At 32.5% G+C, this 20,112-nt stretch overlaps 1 protein-coding gene across 1 annotated transcript; it reads left to right on the top strand.

Moving 5' to 3' along the window:
• Positions 1 to 494: 494 nt before the first annotated feature.
• LOC134261967 (receptor-type tyrosine-protein phosphatase epsilon-like) lies at positions 495 to 13,053 on the top strand (the record flags this gene model as incomplete). Its single annotated transcript, XM_062744349.1, has 13 exons — positions 495 to 537; positions 638 to 735; positions 1,446 to 1,574; positions 2,079 to 2,227; positions 2,815 to 2,950; positions 4,684 to 4,848; positions 5,520 to 5,607; positions 6,177 to 6,250; positions 9,868 to 10,002; positions 10,460 to 10,579; positions 10,723 to 10,871; positions 12,504 to 12,639; positions 12,773 to 13,053. Coding segments are annotated over 13 exons (1,512 nt in total), but the record flags the coding sequence as incomplete, so codon positions are not given.
• Between the last annotated feature and the right edge of the window lie 7,059 nt (positions 13,054 to 20,112).

Here is a 20,112-nt window from a genome sequence, read left to right as displayed (position 1 = left end):
AAGACAGTATATATCATTGATATCGAAGAAATCTTACTTGAATATCATAATTATAGGTTTCGTCAGTGATTTACACCATGCTTGATACATTTAACAAAAATATATTTATTTTCAGACGACCATTCAAGAATCAAATTATCGGATAGCCAGTCCGACTACATCAACGCTAATTTTATCGAAGTAAGTTGTTTTAAATAAAACTTAATTTAACTGAATGTATAGTTTTATTTAATCATAATTGGTATTTTAACTTATTTAACCGTATTTTGATTAACATCCTTTAAATATAAATAAAATATCATCTTGATATATCATTAGATACAGTACGTCTGTGTAAAAAGAAATCAAGATTATCTTTATCTAATGACATTTTCTGAACCACAGAATCAATTATGATCATCCTCTATCAGGTATGCATCTCAAATGAAAAAGAAATATATACCAGGAGAAAAACACTATGCCTTTTTGAATAATTGCGGACATTTGCCTTTTATTTTCAGGGTATTGATAAGACAAATGAATATATTGCAGCACAAGGTAGGACTGTTCTGTTTACTTTCACACTTATTAACGAATCATAAAGACTTTACGTTAGTAATAATATGATTACACTGGTAGCAATGTTTCTCTGTAACAGGACCTCGACAGAACACCATAAAGGACTTTTGGACCATGATTTGGCAGGAAAATGTTGACCAAATAATAATGTTGACCAACCTCAAAGAAGGAAATAAGGTAAATAAATATTTAATAGTACATGTGAAACTCCGCCGAAAAAAATCTAATTAAAGTAATCCTAATTTTATTGAAATTAATGAAACCAAGAAAAGTTTCTCAAGGGTGTTTAAAATATTAACGATTTATATGTACAACTTCAGTAAGAGAGGAAAACTAAATCAATATAAGAAATATGTTGGTTTTGACAAACAAAAATTTCTATAAAATAAGGAATTGAATGTTAACTTTTGTGGTAATTATTTAAATGTAAAAAAAAAAGATTCTTATTTTACCGCATCGTCACAAGCCGGGCCAAAATTTACTATCCTCTCCTATTTTGGCCGTGGTTAAATTAGAAGTGAATATTTTGTTACTTCCTTAGAATATTGAACCAAAGCGAGTAAAGCATAGTCGGAGAATAAACTTTGTCGAGATATTTCATTACCCAATCATAGTTTACGACATATTTATCTGTACAGATGATGTCATTGTTTATTAAATTGTGATGGAAACAAATTTTTCCATTGGCTGAACATGCCGTAACAACATAAAAGTGTAAAAAATATAAATATTCAAAATTACGATAATTCATGTATTCAAACAGCCACGGGTAGGAGGTTGCTTTATGCGGACTCCAAACCGCGGCTTGAGACAGTGATTTACCGTTAAGTGAATATTCTATCTAACATTCGGTATAAGGTAAATCTGTTTTTTTTTTCATTATTCAGGTGAAATGTTCAAAGTACTGGCCAGATCTGTATCAATCAAGTACGTTTGGTGTCATCTCCCTATTAGCAGAGGAAGAACAGGTCTACGCTTACTATAAAATCAGGAAATTTAGAGTTACCCATAAAGTGGTATGTCATTCTCAATTAGATATGTTTTAATTTCCATAATGAATATAAAATGATAATATGTACAAAAAGTGAAACTTGTGTTGAGATTTTGATAATGAGTGCAATCCCTTCATATAGTTATTTTTTTTTATAAATCAATGGGACAAACTGACCTTAACAATATAATATTTCAAAAATATGCTGCAAAATGTTTTTATTATCTATTCGTACAATTTCCTTTTTGCAAACTGTATTTTTATATTTAGAACATCAAATAATTTATATTTTGTACTGAATGAAACCTGTCATGTTTAAACAATCGGAAGAAGCAGAAATGATTTCACTTTATAATTTTAAAATTATTACAAAATTTGTGAACACAAATAAAAAAGGTTTCAAAAATGACCAGCAGAGATTTCTAAGTTTAAAGGACCATTAGTATTTATAAAGTTTATTGCTTCTTTTCATGATGAGGAATACACGTATTCAATTACATTATGAAAAAGTTCTAACTTTTATTCTTAGCATAACAAATCCCGCATTGTGACCCATTACCACTACACTGCCTGGCCGGATCATGGGATTCCAGAACCGCTTTGCCTTGTAGTTTTCCACGATCACGTAACAAGAACAAAAGATGGAAGAAATGATAAACCAACACTAGTACATTGCAGGTTATATATAAAGAATACATGTTTATCGTCTTGAAATATATATTTCGGCGAGGATAAGAAAATGTGAAAAGGTATTTTCGACCAGACTCCAATATCACTTATATTTCGAGGCAATAACCGAATAATTTGTTTATCCTGCATCATATATTTACATCTGACCTCCAAAACCAGTTCTTCAACTTGATTTAGGTATATTTCTGCAGACGTCATAGCGTAAACATTGGAATATATATGTCATCACAATGCTTTTAGAATATTGAAATGCATGCAGGAGGCTTTTTTAGGGCATTGACTGAGATAAGCCTCGGTTTTTAAGGTTACCTTGATTAGGTCAATGCAATTCAATGTTGCAGGATAAACGCGTAATGTTTTTCCGTCATTTATTTTACGCTAATGAAAAAAGAAACTGCTTCTCTGAAATTTCTTACTTTGCATGCGTATAATTCTTGTTATCTGTGGATAAGTTAACTGGTTCCTTTTATCGGTACAAAAGCACAAAAAGAGCTTGATTTATTTTTTAACTTTTTGCAATGGATGCTTCAGTAGGTTTGAAGTGTGAATACACTGTTTTTTTCTGTTAACCTTAGCGCAGGGATAGGGCGGACTGGTACTTATGTTGCCTTAGACGCTTTATACAAGGCGGGAAAATCAGAGAGGAAAGTCAACATCGCGGAATACGTGAAGAAAATGAGGGAAGGCAGAATGAACATGGTCCAAACTTATGTAAGTAGATATTACGAGATATATAGGTTGTTTTTTTAGCCGGGCTTATTGCTCAAAGAGCAATTGCCGGCTTATGTGATCCTGTTCAAGGCAGGATGTTGACCCCATAGTCGACATTTTAAAGTTACGTGCAAAAATATAGTTCTTACTCTCAACCGTTTTTGAAATAATACAAACCTAAATAAAGCAACAAAAATAAAACGAAGTTTTATCTATATAAAATAAACATTAGTAGTAATGACTTTGAAAACTTCATAAGTCAAAGAACATAGTTCATTAGCGTAAGGATTTTTGATAATCAGTGTTACCGTAGTCCTATACACATACGAAGTAAAGCAGGAGAGGGAACCAGACTGGCCTGTTTGTTTACATTCAGCTGCGGTACCAGATTAATTCTGATTCTGACAAAATCGGACCGTGGTATTAGGATTGAAAAACTCACTGTCAGTGTCTTATCATTTATATTGATAGTTTTAAAATAATTTTTTCATCAGAATATAAACGTGATTCATGTAAGAAATCCTTTCTACCCTGTAAATGAACCCGGCTCTCTGTACTTCTGAGTACTTTGATTATCTGTGTGCATTGCAATTGTCTAAAACCTGCTTATTTTTAATATAGTTTTAAAGATTCTTCAAAGGTTAACACAATGAATCATCTTTTTTAGCTCACCTAAGCCGAAGGCTCAAGTGAGCTTTTCTGATCAACCTTTGTCCGTTGTCTGTCATCGTTGCAGTCGTCGTTGTCATAAACTTTTCACATTTTCATCTTCTTCTCAAGAACCACTGGGCCAATTTCAACCAAACTTGCCACAAAGTATCCTTAGGGGAAGGGGATTCAAATTTGTTCAAATGAAGGGTCACGACCTTTTCCAAGGGGAGATAATTATGAATTAGTGAAAAAATTAATGGCATTTTAAAAAAATCTTCTTCTCAAGAATCACTGGGCCAAGATAGATGAAACTCACGTGGAATCATCCTCAGGAAGTGTAGATTCAAATTTGTTCAAATCATAACCCCTGTGGGTAGGGTGGGGCCGATCAAAGTTTTACATAGGAATATATAGGAAAAATCTTTAAAAATCTTCTTCTCAAGAACCACTGGGCCAGAAAAGCTGAAACTTATGTGGGAGCATTTTCGGGTAGTGTAGATTCAAGTTTGTTCAAATCATGATTTAAGCCCCCCCCCCCCTCCAAACTCAGTAAACTTTCATTTCTGATCTGATATTGCTTTTTCCTATCCGGTGTGCTAAAGTGAGTGCTGTGGCCCCTGGGCCTCTTGTTTAATTTAAAATCTTTTTGAAAATTATTTAAGTGACAAAATAAATAAAACACGGCATTCAACTGACCTTGGCGTAAGAAAAACAGACGCAGATATACACCGATTAAAATTGTTGAATTTTTGCATTTTATAGAACCATTAAAGATACATGATTCACTTCTGTTTCTCTACCGGTTTGATATATAGAGTCACCTATTCTGAAACACCTAGTAAAAGTTAATTGTTTATAAATATTAAATCTACTAAAGCAGACCAAATAGTTATATTTAGCAAAACAAAATAAAATGTGATTTTTCAATTATTATGAAAAAAATATATGCCTTTTCATGTGCTTCATGCAATAAACCAATAATACCAATAAACACATCCTTATATAAAAAAAAATCATTATAATGCATGTATGTATTTGTGAAAAAAATCGTCTCTATTTACTTTGGTTTTGGAACATTTCAGGAGCAGTATAAGACTATTTTCCTCGCACTTGAAACCGTGTTTAAAGCTCTCAAATACGTGCTCCTCACCAAACCTGAATTTACAAGGAAGGCAGAGTTGATGACCATGGATAAACCAGCCAATGAAAGCGAACTTAGAAAGGAGTTCCAATGTATATTAATTATAGTTTTGTAAGGATTGGGACAACATACTTCATATTTATATATTTGCTTGAAGAAACTTGACATTTTTCTATATTTGTGTGGTTCCATATACATGTATAGCTAAGGGGTGTTAACAAAGTTCGTTCCATAATGAAATATTTTTTAAAATTTCAAAGTAGTGTTTAACTGAAAAGGTTATATTTCCAGTCTAACATAAACACAAGATTGTTCTTTTGATTTATAGCAATTAGGAGTTTTTACCATATGAAAATATACATAACCATTTTTAAAACACCCATATGAAAAAAGTGCCGGTCATTTTGTGTGAAAATGTTTGATTATGAATTGATTTGTCATACTGGTATTCTGTGCCGACTTTATAAGCTTAGCATGGGTATTTGAAGTTATATATTTACCTGTGTTCTTGAGATATTTCACAAATATGCTGCACCCCTGACTTTTCTGCACAGGCATTATTTGTTTCAATACCTGCTTCCCCTGTTCTTCTCAACCAAACTCAGTTAGAACCTTTACAATAACAAGAATGGACTCTGTTGACATTAAATATGACAAACTTTAAATATCTTCTAGTTGTGTTTCTTTTTGGAAAATTAAGGAAAAACTTGAAATGAACTTTCTTGCCTTTATTGGAAATAAAAAAAAACCTAAAGCATAACTTGCATACTTATTTAGAATCTCCTAAGAGTGAGGCACAGATACACAGAAGAGGCTTACAAATTTGCTTTAGAGAGCGGCGGAAGTAAATCAGCTGTTCTTCCACGTAAGTTATTCAATTCGATAATTTAAATGCCACATATACATTCACAACTCATAGTTTTTCTCTGAATTAATTTCTAATTTATGTTCCCTTGAAAATGTTTAAGCATTAAAATGATTCTTTAATATATCTCCACTTCCTGGATATTACTCTAAATATGAGGTAATATAGGAGTATAGTTAAAATAAGTAAAGATGACAAAAGAAAAGTTTGTATTTCTTGTTTTCCATACAGTTTATGATAGGAAATAACATTTTATTTGCATTCAGGGCTATAAGTCTATACTGATGCACTTTAAAAGTGACATCTCCTCTCTGTAAATAAATATTCCTCCTTTTTTTGAACAGAATAATTGTTAGTACTATGCTTAATTGAAAACAAAATAAAAAATTATGCAAAGGACCCGTGAGCTTGTATGTAACCCTACACATATTTAAACATGTAGCCATAACAGTGTATCAACCAATTTGGAAAAAAGTGATACGTTATTTGTTTTGTGTTCAAAAATTGAGCCATGTACAGTCCAGACAGCTATTTTTTATTCTGCACAGTAAAGTTTTATTTTCTTTTAGTTGACAAGTATCGCCTGTTCCTGTCATCAAGTGTACCACAACGCGGGAATTACATCAATGCCATTACACTTCCTGTATGTAACATAATGTATATATGTACGAGAGTTGTCCGTAAAGTTCGTAGACATCATTGATAATTACTGACAAATATTGATAAATATATGAAACTATTATTTTCACTAAATTCATGTTTCATTTTATTAATATGCAAGTTTTCAACAAAAACAAAGCACAGATAGTTATATTTTTATCAGATAACAAAAAGACACACACTTATACCTGGAGCACTAAAACGAAAAATCTTGACGTTATCCGACGTCAAAAGCTTAATACGAGTACATGTAACTTTTTTAAACTAGACACCGTTTAACTCAATACATTTATGTCGCTTTAACCAGTCATAAAAATGTGCACAAAATGTTCAGGTTTCATACGTAAAATTATATTTAACAATGCCTGCCTCATTAACTGCGATTATCCTACCTCTGTACGTGTAAAAACAACTTTATTTAAGGAAATACGGCAAAATCATGTTACGAAATTAACTTTTTAGCTCTTCTGAGCCAAAGGCTCAAAAAGCTAATGCTATGGCCATTTGTGCGGTGTGCGTCGTGCGGTGTGCTGTGTGCGGTGTGCGTTAACTTTTTAGAATATGGGCCATAACTCAAGAACCCCTTGTCCAATCATTGTCAAATTTGTTACAGGGTATCCTTGGCCCAAGGGCTACCATTTATACTAAAACTAGGTTTGGGACCCTAAAACAAGGGGAGATAATCAGGAAACTAGAACCTAAAGTACTAGTTGCTAAAAAATCTTCTTCTCCAGAACCACCAGGCAGATTTTCACCAAACTTACATACAAGGTTCAGGATATGTTGAATTGTTCAAGGCATGACCCTGGGGCAAAGGGCGTGGTCTCAAGGTCACTTCAAAGTTAACCAAAATTTAAATTTAATAAAAACATTTATATTTTGCTTACTATAAAGACTAGGATCATAAAATCTTGTAAGTTGATGCATCTTAGGACTTCACATCATATTAACACAAAAGTAGGTCACCGTGACCTACTTTTTAAATTTTATGGGCTTTTGTTTTCAAATTGATTTGGAGGCATATTTTGGACACTTTAAGGCCTATGATCATCAAACGTTGTCAGTTGATGCATCTTGGGTCCTTAAACAAGGTCAACTTAAAAGTAGGTCACTGTGACCTACTTTTTGAATTTTATGGCTCATCTTTTCTAAAACATTTAATCCCATTATTTCAGATACTGAGAGGTTTAGATTCACCAAATCTTGTAAGTTGATGCATCTTGGGGCCTTAAAAGATATTTATGAAAAAGTAGGTCACTGTGATCTACTTTTTGAATTTTGCAGGCATTTGTTTTCAAATTGTTTAAAAGGCATAATTTGAATACTTTCAGACCTATGATCATCAAACTTTGTCAGTTGATGCATGTTGGGTCTTCGGAAAAAGTCAATCAAAAAGTAGGTCACGGTGACCTACTTTTGACATTTTTTTGGCTATATTTAAGTATCTTGGGTACTTTTTGGCTTCTAATCATCAAACTTTGTCAGTTGATACAACTTGGGTTTTCGGAGAATGTCGACCAAAAAGTATGTCACTGTGACCTAGTTTTGACATTTTATGGCTATATTTCAGTATCTCAGGTACTTTTTGGCTTAGAATCATCAAACTTTGTCAGTTGATGCATCTTTGGTTTTCGGAACATGTCGACCAAAAAGTAGGTCGCTGTGACCTAGTTATGAATTTTATGGCTATACATAAGTATCCTGGGTACTAATTGGCCTAGAATTGTCAAACGTTGTCAGTTGAGGCATCTTGGGTTTTCGGAGAATGTCGACCAAAAAGTAGGTCACAATGACCTACTTTTGATTATCTCAGGTACTTATTGGCTTAGAATCATGAAACATTGTCAGTTGATGCATCTTGGGCCCTCTGAAAATGTTGACCAAAAAGCAGGTCATGGTGACCTACTTTTGACATTTTATGGTTATATTTAAGTATCTTAAGTACTTTTTGGCTTAGAATTATCAAAACTTTGTCATTTGATGCAACTTGGTTTTTCGGAGAATGTTGACCAAAAAGTAGGTCACCTTGACCTACCGTAGTTTCGACATTTTATGGTTATATCTTAGGTACTATTTGGCTTAGAATTATCAAACGTCAGTTGAGGCATCTTGGGTTTTCGGAAAATGTCGACTGTAAAGTATGTCACAATGACCTACTTTTGATTATCTCAGATACTTATTGGCTTAATATCATCAAACACTGTCAGTTGATGCATCTTTGGTCCTCGGAAAATGTCGACCAAAAAGTAAGTCACGGTGACCTATTTTTTTAATACATTTTATGGCTTTATCTAAGTATCTTTGGTACTTATTGGCTTAGAATCATCAAACTCTGATAGTTGATGCATCTTTGGTCCTCGGAGAATGTCAACGATAAGAAGGTCACAGTGACCTACTTTAACATTTGAGGTACTTATTGGCTTAAAACCATCAATCTTTGTCAATTAATGCATCTTGAGTCCTCAGAAAGTTTCAAATCAAAAAGTAGGTCACCAAGTCCTACTTATGGTATTTTATAGCTATACTGAAATATCTTCAGTCCTAACTGGCAAAGAATCATTAAACTTTGTCAGTTCATGCATCTCAGGATACTTAGAGTAAGAGGCTTCAAATAGAAGTGATAGATTGTACAATTTATCAGAAGAGCGATTCAAGTCCCTTGGGCCTCTTGTTTAAAACAGCACCACAATCTCGAAATGATGGTATTCCTTCACGCATGTCATCCTGTAAACAGTTCCTTCCGTCTGAAAATTTTATTTTCAACTAAATACTTATGAACTGCTTTCTATACTATATTTTCCCCACTGTATACAGCATGTAAGGGTCTCCGTTGGTGTTTTTCCGATGTTTACGCAGGATTTTATCACTGCTCACTGCTCCGCCTATTCCGAAAACGCTCCTTTTTCGAACAAAGCGGATCCTGTCTTAATAGATTCTAACCTAGATTGTTCAGCCACTTCTTCAAATTTTGCAGGTATGCAGTTATAACTTTTGTCAACCTCGTAATGTAAAAGGAATCCGATTTTCCGCAGGATTAACAAAATACAAATGAAATTTATAAAGTGATGAATAACTTTTTTAATTAAAATTTTGCGGTGCTCCGGGTCACCAACCCAAATCTAATGATGAAGCCATTAATCCCATTATTATATTTATTTATTTGAAATTGAATATTATTTTACATTCTGTAATTGGTATTCAGTAAAGGATTATAAATATGTTAATAATAAATATCAATGACACAAGTTTTCTTTAAATTTGAGCTTGTCTACGAACTTTACGGACAACCCTGGTATGTATTAATTTTGATGTGCTTAGTTATCAATAACATCAAATTTTCTTTCACTGTAAAAAGTATGTAAATATTAGTTTATTGTTTTGGATATAAGAATGGGAGTGTTTCAAACTTATAGATACTGTCTAAAAAGTAGATATTTATCAGTATACATGTTAATATAAAGTAATACCAAATTTTTCAGGGCAGAAAAATTAAAACAATACATTTACATGTAATATTTGAATAAAATATATTCTTTGTATCCTTAGACTTTGATTTACAAAAAATCTGCACTAATTTTTACTTTTTTCTCTTTATTTTAGTCTTACACTAAGAACAAGGCATTTATAATAACACATTATCCCCCAGCAGGGGACGCTGTCGACTTTTTGCGTCTGCTCACTGACCACGAATCAGATGTAGTCATTTGTATGGATCCCCTAACGAAAGTGGAATCAGTGAGTACATGATTCTTATAACTTGATTACAGTGATACAAAATTTAATGTTAATAAACAATAAAATGCTTTCTAAAGTAACGTAGTTAATAGGGAAGTTAATGTCGCAGCTGCTGCTGGAAATGTTTATTCCCTGCAATAATTGCGACGTTCGTTCAAGAACTATCAACCAGAGAAAGACATTCATGCTATATTTATATCTGTATAAATAATCATTTAAAGAAGAATTTCAAAGATTATGCTTTGTACTATTGATAACAACGTCATAGTATGTTTTATTTATAAAACAGCTTGAATAAGCAAATTGTACCAATGATATGCCCGGCTTTGTTCATGAATTGATAAACGGCACTGGTATTCTTAAGAAATAAAGTTGGAAACTATTCAGTGGAGGTACATATTAAATAATAAATGTTTTAATGAAATAATAAATGTTTTTATGATTCTTTCATATATAGACAAAGTTGTGGCTACCGGCTGCCAATAGTAAGAAATCTGTTGCTCCATACACAGTAAATTGTGGACAAGAACAAGTCACAGACATAAAATTTACAACAATCAGCATTATCCAAGAAAAGGTAAGAATTGGTATTGCTGAATAATTAAAGTGAAAGATGCAGCAGCTGGTTTAATGTTTATTTCGAATATTCCTAACATCTGAAAATCTTTGCAGTATCTCTTAGATGAAGGATATATTCCCCTATTCTATTTTTTTTTGCAGGCAACTGAAGAGGGATGCTCCGTATCAATAATAGAACCAAAAGGAAGCTTGAAAATAGCAGAAAACTCACAAGCTACAATGCAGATGTTACATTTGGTTTCATCAGCACTTCAATGTGAAACAGAGGGTCCCATTACTGTAGTTAGCAGGTGAAAAAAATATAGCATCAAATATTGACAAAAAAGAAAATTGTATTTTTGGACGAATAACATAAAACGACTTTAACATAATTTCGATTAATCACGTCCATATATAGGTGTCTCTTTATTGAATTTATGCAAAAAAGCGCTGAAAGAAGAGTAATTTATCCGATAAAGGTTCATTTATATCCTCACTTAGTACATATCCAAGAGGAATGCAAAATTTAGAGAAGGCAGCAATCAAATCGTGAATATAAAAAGAGTCAACACAGTTGTTGTCAATGGATACGTGTAAAATAAGCGTAGATTGCAGAAGACATCCTCTGCAACAGAAATTACTTAAACCCCTTGGAAACTTAAATTCAGCATCTCTTTTTAAAGATAGAACAAAATTTTTCTATGCATAAGCAAATATGAACTATGCATTTAAAATTAAATTTCATGGAAGATATTATGTTTTGAAATGTTAGGTATCGGAAATACAAACTTCGTATTTATTATTGTAAAATTATTGAACTGAATCTTTACTATTAAACATTTAATTAGTAAATAATCTAGTAAAGTTCTAGCAAGATCTTACCGTATATACTCGCCTATAAGTCGGTTGTAATTTTTTTTTTACATTATTCTGGTGGGATTTGCTGTTGACCCGCTTTTAAGTCGGTACATTTTTTGCCAAAATCGGATGCCAATTTAAAGTAAATCAGTTGATGTTTTAACCTGGTTTGAATTAATATTTTTCGAAATGACACTAATATTTGATCATAAATTATTTTTAAAAAGGCAATGCTCACTAAAACTACAAATAAAATGTTTAACATAGGTAATATCTTGTACTTTATATGGTTAATCTAGGATTACATAAATTATCATATATTATATCCAGACATTTTCTTCGATAATCGTCGGAAATGCAAATAAAATACTAAATTTTAGCCTCCAGATACGTATCTCCTTATGACTCGCCAAAAATTTGGAGATAGAGTTTTAGACCAATATTTAACTCCCAAAATACCGACTTATAGGCGAGTATATACGGTAACAGCTTAAGAAGTTCAAATCAATTGTCAAATTTTAATATGGAAATGAAAAGCTGGTGACGCTTTCAAATCTAAATTTCTTAAAATTATCAGTGATGGAGCAGTTCTATGCATTCTTTTTTATTCAGTATATACATGTAATACACCACAACAGTTGTAAAAGAGATTCGTATTTGTTTTAATAAACACCAATGACGGGTATGTCCTACATGGTGTATTTGGTACTACTTCATTTGTTAATAGATATTATAGTCATTGATTTTAATATAAATGACTGCAGACTTACTTGGTGCTCTATCCTGTACATAATACACTACTAGTATTTATCTATATAATCTAAGTAATATTTCTATTATCAGTGATGTCCTTATGTGGTGCATTTTGTGGTGTATAGAACATACTCTAAAATATTTTTAATTCTCAGTGACGGAGCAGCTATATGTGGAGTTTTCTGTACTATGTTTAACACACTATAACAGTTGTCTATGGATATTGATATTTTGTTTAATTATCAGTGACGGAGCAGCCCTATATGCTGTATTTTGTGCCTTATAAAGCACACTACAATAGTTATCTATTGATATATATGTTTTATCCTCAGTGACGGAGCAGCCCTAAGTGGAGTATTTTGTGCTGTATTTAACACACTACAACAATTGTCTATGGACGGGGAGGTGGACATATTTACTGCTGTCCGTCAGCTACAGATAAGACGACCGGAACTCTGCTCTACTCTGGTAATTTCTTAAATAAATACATCTCATCTATACATTTGATGCTATGCATTACTGATTTTCTATGTGAATCTTCATTTTGCAATAATATGTGTTGGTCAATATTTTCTCGTAAAATCTTTTCTTGTTCCTTCAGGAGGAATACATGATGATCAACAATGTTGTTCTGGACTACATCCGGGCACAAGAGGAAACATCAGAGGAAAATATTTATAGCAACCAATGACAACATTTTCGAAATCAAATGTATTTGACTTTTGGGGGAAATTTCTAGTAGGAAGACCTTAAAGTGAATTGATTTGAAATATGAAATACTAAATAGTATTCCTTAATCATATTGCGATAACATCTGTGATCATTTAATTGCTAATTTAACAGTACATTACCTTAATGCAGCAATGTTTTTGATTATTTAACTGCCTTTAAGTTAGAATACATTTATTTTCATGTACATATATTAAAATGTTATTCTGTTTTATATTGTTTGTATAATTAATGTAATTAAGTGATGCATTTAAGAAGTAAAATAATTTATGTTGGTTACTTTTTCAACTGCATAACAAAACATTAAACATTGTTTTTGTTTCATCTGGATAAATGTTTCCAATACTTGAAAAAAGAGCAGAGGAAAAATGTATTCTATTTTCAATGCAATTTCAATGGTTTTTGATAATTAAGAAACATTTAATTATTGACTGCAATTATTATAATTATTGGATTAAAATCATTGTATTGTTTATGGACTTTTAAGCTTATATATTGTTTGTATTCTCTATTTATAACATACTTAAGTTAAAAATCTGGCCCCAGGATCATGTAACAGACTTAGACTTAAGTCAAAATTTCTATCATCTATAAAATCTTAAAAAACTTGTTAAAGGAAACTCTTAATTTGCATATAACAACACATTGATGATACAAAATCGGAAAGCATTTTCATTTTGGGCTGCTTAACCTCTAAAATAATTCAGCATCTAAGACATTTTTTGACTTAAGCTAAGATGTTTCATGATCCCGGGGCCTGGTGAATGAAAAGTGCCTTCAGATTTCACAAATTTGAGAAACCGGTTCTCTCAATGATCCTTTACCAATATTGCTCTCTGTGAAATAAGGTGTATCTGGATATAATTTTCAGGTAAACGCAATGCAAAAAATTGTTTAAACAATAATTTAGAAAAAACAATGAAGGCAGGTATAAATAACAAAGTACGGAAGGCAAAAAAAATCCTCCCTGTCTTCAATTTTAATCATATTGAACAAGGAATATAAAAATAATGTGTCAGTTTCAAAACAGTTAAGTTTATGGAAATACATGTATTTCATACAGTTTGTTTTTTCTTACAATATTGATTAAAATATTTTTGATATTTTTAATACAGCGTTCCCGGCGCTTTGACGTCAAACTTGAAGTTTAGCCCGAAGGGCTTTATGGAAGATTTGATCATGTGTCAACCCGTTTTACATCCCAAAAAAAACTCAAAAAATGATACCGTATTACTTATATTTACATTTATGACTGATTAATACTTTATATTTGCCTGATTGTGACTTTTAGCGTGTGAAATGCATTATTTTTCCAATTCAACGGCAAGTATATAGTCCACTGAACTCGCGTCGACCCTTTATGACGTCACAAAGAAATTACATTGAACGTTTATCCATACGCACATCTATGACTCTTGACCCCGTATTGGTACATGTATTTATACAGTTATAGATTCCATTGCATTCAGTGGTGTTATATATATGGGAAAAAAAATTGCAAATGTAAATATATCAAATTGAATTTACCTCTAACGTGAGGATTTTATCATAATTATTAATGTATAATTATTTTAGATGTGAGATGAATTATATTTCATTTGTGTACATTACCAGTATTTTTGATGCAATACATATCATGTTCTCCATTTTTTAAGTGCAGATTATTGTAAAATGACAAATCTTAAAATTTGAGTATTACAAATACTTTTCATATTTGTTTTTTTATGTCTTGAAACTTTGAAAGCTAGTGGCCAAAATAAAGGATTCATGCTTTGGATTCCGTACTATAAAAAGTTTGCAATGATTGAAATACTCTAAGCCTGAATAGGAGTTTATTTAACTTTTAAATGATAACTGCAAAGAATAGGTTTCAGGAGGCTAAGGGGCCAACAAATTATTTTTTATTAACCACCAGATATAACTGAAATTTTGGTATATGATATTTTAAGCTGTCAACTATCATTTTGAAAAGAAAAAAAAAATCATAAACTCGAGTTTTAAAATTTGGTATTTTATTATATCTTAATATGGAATTTTTCTTCTAAAGGAGATCAAAATAGTCTTTAAATGGCCACAATCACCCAGCCCCTTTAAATAATCCTGATTCTTTTTCCTTCCGATACTATTTATATGAGGTATTCAATGTATAACGACCATATTTTGTACCTAATAAATGAATGGTCCAATATTTGTCCCCTGCTTGAAAAGTGGGGATATTAATTTGGGTTTGTCCGTCCGTCTGTCCGTCCGTCCGTCATTCTGTCTGTCTGTAACGCTTTCGTTTCCACACGATATCTCGAGAACACTTTGAGCTTTTGCAATGAAATTTAGCATAGCAACTCCCTATGGACTAAAGAAGAACCCTATTGATTTTGAGGTCAGAAGGTCAAAGGTCAAGGTCACAGATTAGCAAATTCTGTCTGTTATAACACTTTCGTTTCCACACGATATCTCTAGAACCATTTGAGCTATTGCAATGACATTTTACATAACAACTCCCTGTGGCCTAATAAAGACCCATATTGATTTTGACGGCAAAAGGTCAAAGTTCAAGGTCGTAAATTTATACATTCTGTCTGTGTGTAACACTATCATTTCAAGGCGATATTTCAAGAAGATCTTGAGCTTATGCAATGTAATTTTATACCAAAACTCCCTAAGACCTCTCTCACCCCTCGCCGTTTGCTTTATTAGTATTTATAATATTACATGTCGCTATTTTTAGCACAGGGGCAAGAGGAGAGTTATTGCGTATAAAACATGTTCTCAGCGGATTTTATGTTATTGTTACATCTATTAGAGCTGTTTAATAAAGGCTAAATAAATCAAACACCATGGATTGTGTTAAATTGAGACAATACCGAACATGAATATATACATGTATTTGACTTCGCTTCTGCATATATTTGACTCTTTCTAAAGCGATTCCGTGGTGTAGTGATATTTCTCGCTTCCCATGCGAGAGGTCCCAAGTTCAAGTCCCAGACGTACCACCTTTTTTTTAGAAATACTTTTTTTTTTTACTAAATCATAGTATTCAGCACGCGAAATGAAAAATTTACGAGGTCTGCCTTGTGCAAACTCATAGAATAATCATTACTTACTTACTTAGTCCTCTTCGTGCTTTGAGCACATAAAGCCTGCACCGAGGACCTCCATGTCTGTCCGTCTGTCTGCTGCCATTGTCTGTACAGTGCCCCAAGTCCACCCTTGATCATTCATTTCCTTTTCAACCGACCGTCGCCATGTCTCCTTTGGTCGCCCTCTGTTTCTCTTTCCTGGTGGAGTCCATCTTAGGGCTACCCTTGGTATCTCTGACGGCTTCATCCTCATCACATGTCCAATCAATTTCCAGCGTCTTTCTTTAATCTGGTCAGATATAGCAGCTGTGCATGTTCTTTCATACAGCTCCTCGTTGGTGATCTTGTTTGGCCAGAATATCTTCAGTATTCTACGGAGACATCTAGTTTGACAGGTATCCAGTTTTTGCGAGATAAATAAAATAATCATTACAATGTGATAAATATTCCATAAAAAAAAGAATCTTCTATAAACATAATAAAGAATAAGCAATTAAATCTTAATATCCAAAATGGTATATTTTATTTGCTATAGTATACATGCATGTATACAATTAATAATTCTACAAATTCAGTGAGGGAGATTCGACTATCCCCCCTCCCCCCGGACTGCGCATGTTTTACTTTTTCCTTAAGCGGGAGACACAAATTCTCTGAATTAGCTTGTTTAATCATGGTGCATTTGAAGATGTTATCAAACTAAAATGCTCCATCAAAGAAATTTTTAAAAAATTGATTATTGTCCAATTAATTTCAACTTTAATTTTACATTGAAGTTTATGGGCAGTGCATTTTTTATGTGATATTATAAAAAAGTAATTTAAATTTCAAACAAATCTCTTCGTGAAAATATGCATAAATTCCCTCTTTGTCAAATTATGCATTAATTGAAAATGAATTATTTATCGCAATCATTTTGAGAAATCAAAAATTTTCTTCTTTTCATCAAGGGCAGATAACTCTTCAAAAGCGCAAATGTGCAAAATGACCGCGTTCTTACATGCTATCAGTCTTGTGAATTTGGTTCATTTCACTTTTATCGTTATCTAGCAGTGTGTTTTTACTAGTCTAAAATTAATCAAAATTTCTTCATTTTACATTGAATACCTTTAAAACATTGTTCATAGTAAAATTAATTCGCTTTATACACGTCATCTTTTTTAATCAATTTAAGTTATCATTCAAGAACAATTGCAATATTTTTAAAGCAAGATATTTCTGATCAATTTTCATGAAAACACTAACAAAACACGTTCATATCAATCACTATTATTAATTTTATGTTGTTTCATATTTATGTTCGCATATGCATTGATTTTTGGATTGCTGCAAGACATGAGTTTATTTAAAATAAAACAAGTTTATATAAATTTGAGATAGTGTGGCAGTTTAAATTTCCTGTTCCCGATCTCTAGTACACCCCCCACGCCATTATACCCAAATGTAACGGTTTGGGGGTTATCAAGTGAAGACTAACGACCTGTACAGGGTTCGTGGACAAGACTAAAATTTATTTACCAGATGAAAAATTAATATTAGCAATATAACAAGTGTTAATATTTAAAGCATAAAAATACAATGATTGTCAAGGGAGATAATTCATTACACAAATAGAATATTCATATATTTCTCCACAATTAAAGCACAATCAATATTCATCACAAAACTTCACAATTATTATTATCATAATGTATTTCATAAGGAATAATACATACCCTTTTCCATATCACATCCTGTATCAGCCCGAGACACCTTCGGCCCTCTGGCTGATATTGGTGTCTCGGGCTGATACAGGATGTGATGTAGAAAAGGTATGTTTTATTATATTTATTACATACTTAGTAATAATATACAGAACACATTAAGTTGTGAAGAAAATAAGTAAATAATCATGCACGGACTTCTTAAAATGTACACAGTCTATAGATATTGTCTCATTCAGTTTCGGTTTGTTTCTGTACTTCTATTTTAAGTGTCCCCAATCCGTAATTTGAAAATAATCTATTACATGTATTTGTAAATTAAGATTAACCTTATTTTCAAAAAGTTAATATAAAGAGAATATGAACCCACTAAAAATTGTGTATGATCAGAAGTACTGTTTTTGTGGTTTAATTTACTAAGGGTGTGATATTAACGTCACAATAGCCGTATCAGCCTTGCAGGGCTGATATGGATTTGCAGGGCTGATACATGTATAGGTTATCAGCTCCGCAAATATATATCAGCTCTGCAGGGCCGATACGGCTATTATGACGTCAGCCATATTGCATATGCAAAAAACCTGTATTTATTACTAAGTATGTAATAAAACATTATATATTACTGAATAAGCATTCAACTATGTGCATACCATTCTGTGGGAATATGTGTATAAAATAGAAGCAGCAATGCTGCAAATGTATAACTCGTACAGTCTGAGTGGTCTGTAAACAATTACACAATATCAAACACCAAATCATAAAAATATAATATAATAATATTATTATCTTAAAAATATATAACAATGAAATCTTTCTGTTTACTCATACTTTAAAAATATCACTCTCACCGATCTCATTTACTCAGGGAAAGTGCTTAAAGGAAATAGATCAAGAATGCAAAATTACTGATTGGACATTTAATTGAAATATAGGAAGCATATTAATTTTAGAAATAATTGTTAACTTACCAGAAGGAGAAGAAAGTCAGTCTCAATGATAAGGTCTACATCAATATGTCAGATCAACATAAATACATCTACACTGACCAACCTCTGGACCGAGAATATCCAGAAGACCAAGATATTTCTGGAGGAAAAACTTGAACCAATCCCTACGTAAAACACAAAGTAAAACACCAATGAAATTAAAAGAAACATCCAACATTAGGCCTGGATATAATTAATGACCCAAGGCCATTTCTACCTATATACACCTGTTAACAGACCATGGGTGAATGCACACTAAAGGGCTTTACACTGAATAATTATATTATTCAATATGTGCATTTCAAATCAAGTTAAACATAATAAATGGCAATTACAATACAAGTATATAATATATACTTGTAAAAATTTTTAAGTCCCCATTTTTATTTTTTCTAAAAGTTCAAAACCTCAAATCAATGTACTAGTTACTTATAACTTTTCCTTTAATTTGCAATACTTTTCTTTCAAGGCCAAAAAAATTGTAATCGAATGTAAAATTACTCGACCGTGACCATTTTTGTTAAAAAGCATGAAGTTCGAGTTCCGTATATTTTTCGGGTGTATTTCTTCATATTTTTTACTTCCATGAGAAGTTCGAGTTCCATGTATTTTTCGGGTGTATTTCTTCATATTTTTTACTTCCATGTATTCTCCATCATTAATTGATAACGAAAAACACAAAAAAGTTTGATTAAAATGCGGTGTATGTCCACACAACAATGTGAAAGTGAAGTTGAAATGGCCAAAGCTGGTCGTAAGTAGTATAAGGGGTCTAGATGGCGAGGTCAACTGAGTGCATTTTTGGCCCTGGGGAGATAGGTGCTTCAACTGAGTGCAGGTTGGGGGTCTGGGGGATAGCCAGGTCAACTCAGTACAGTCCCCCTAGGGTGGGGGATAGGTGGGTCAACTCAGTACAGGGCCCTTAGGGGCTAGGGGGTTCAACTCATTACATAGCCGTATGTCCAATACTGTGTTTACACTGTATATAGTTTTTTACTATACGCTGCTACTACGATTTGGCAGCGACTCAAGAATGTGATTATGACGTCACGTTTTCATTCACAGTCTAAAGCCTAGCCAGCCGGTTCAAACTGGATTTTCTGAAAACAATAACAATAACACACAATACAGACAATAACAGTTTTTAATTCAGAATCAATACATACAGAATTTTCCTCTTGTGGGTTCTGGCTGGACTCTTCTTTATTTTTTCTCCTGGTCTGCTTCCCTTCCTAGATCACCAATCTATTTCAGCACTTCTTTTAATCCCTGCGTGATACTGGCTATTTCTTCTAAGATGACGCATAGTAAACAATCTGGGGTAGTTACCTCTTGTGAGTGCTGGCTAGACTCTCCTTTCTTTTTCTCCTGGTCTGCTTTCCTTCCTAGATCACTAATCCCTGTCAGCACTTCTTTCTCTAACTGGTCTTTCTCCCTTCCTTC

The sequence above is a fragment of the Saccostrea cucullata genome, unplaced genomic scaffold (genome assembly GCF_032062105.1).
Source record: "Saccostrea cucullata isolate Sc308-1 unplaced genomic scaffold, CSIRO_AGI_Scuc_v1 ctg12162, whole genome shotgun sequence".
NCBI classification, from domain to species: domain Eukaryota; kingdom Metazoa; phylum Mollusca; class Bivalvia; order Ostreida; family Ostreidae; genus Saccostrea; species Saccostrea cuccullata.
Note: the sequence above shows the minus strand (reverse complement) of the source record. Positions and strands in the feature narration are given on the sequence as shown.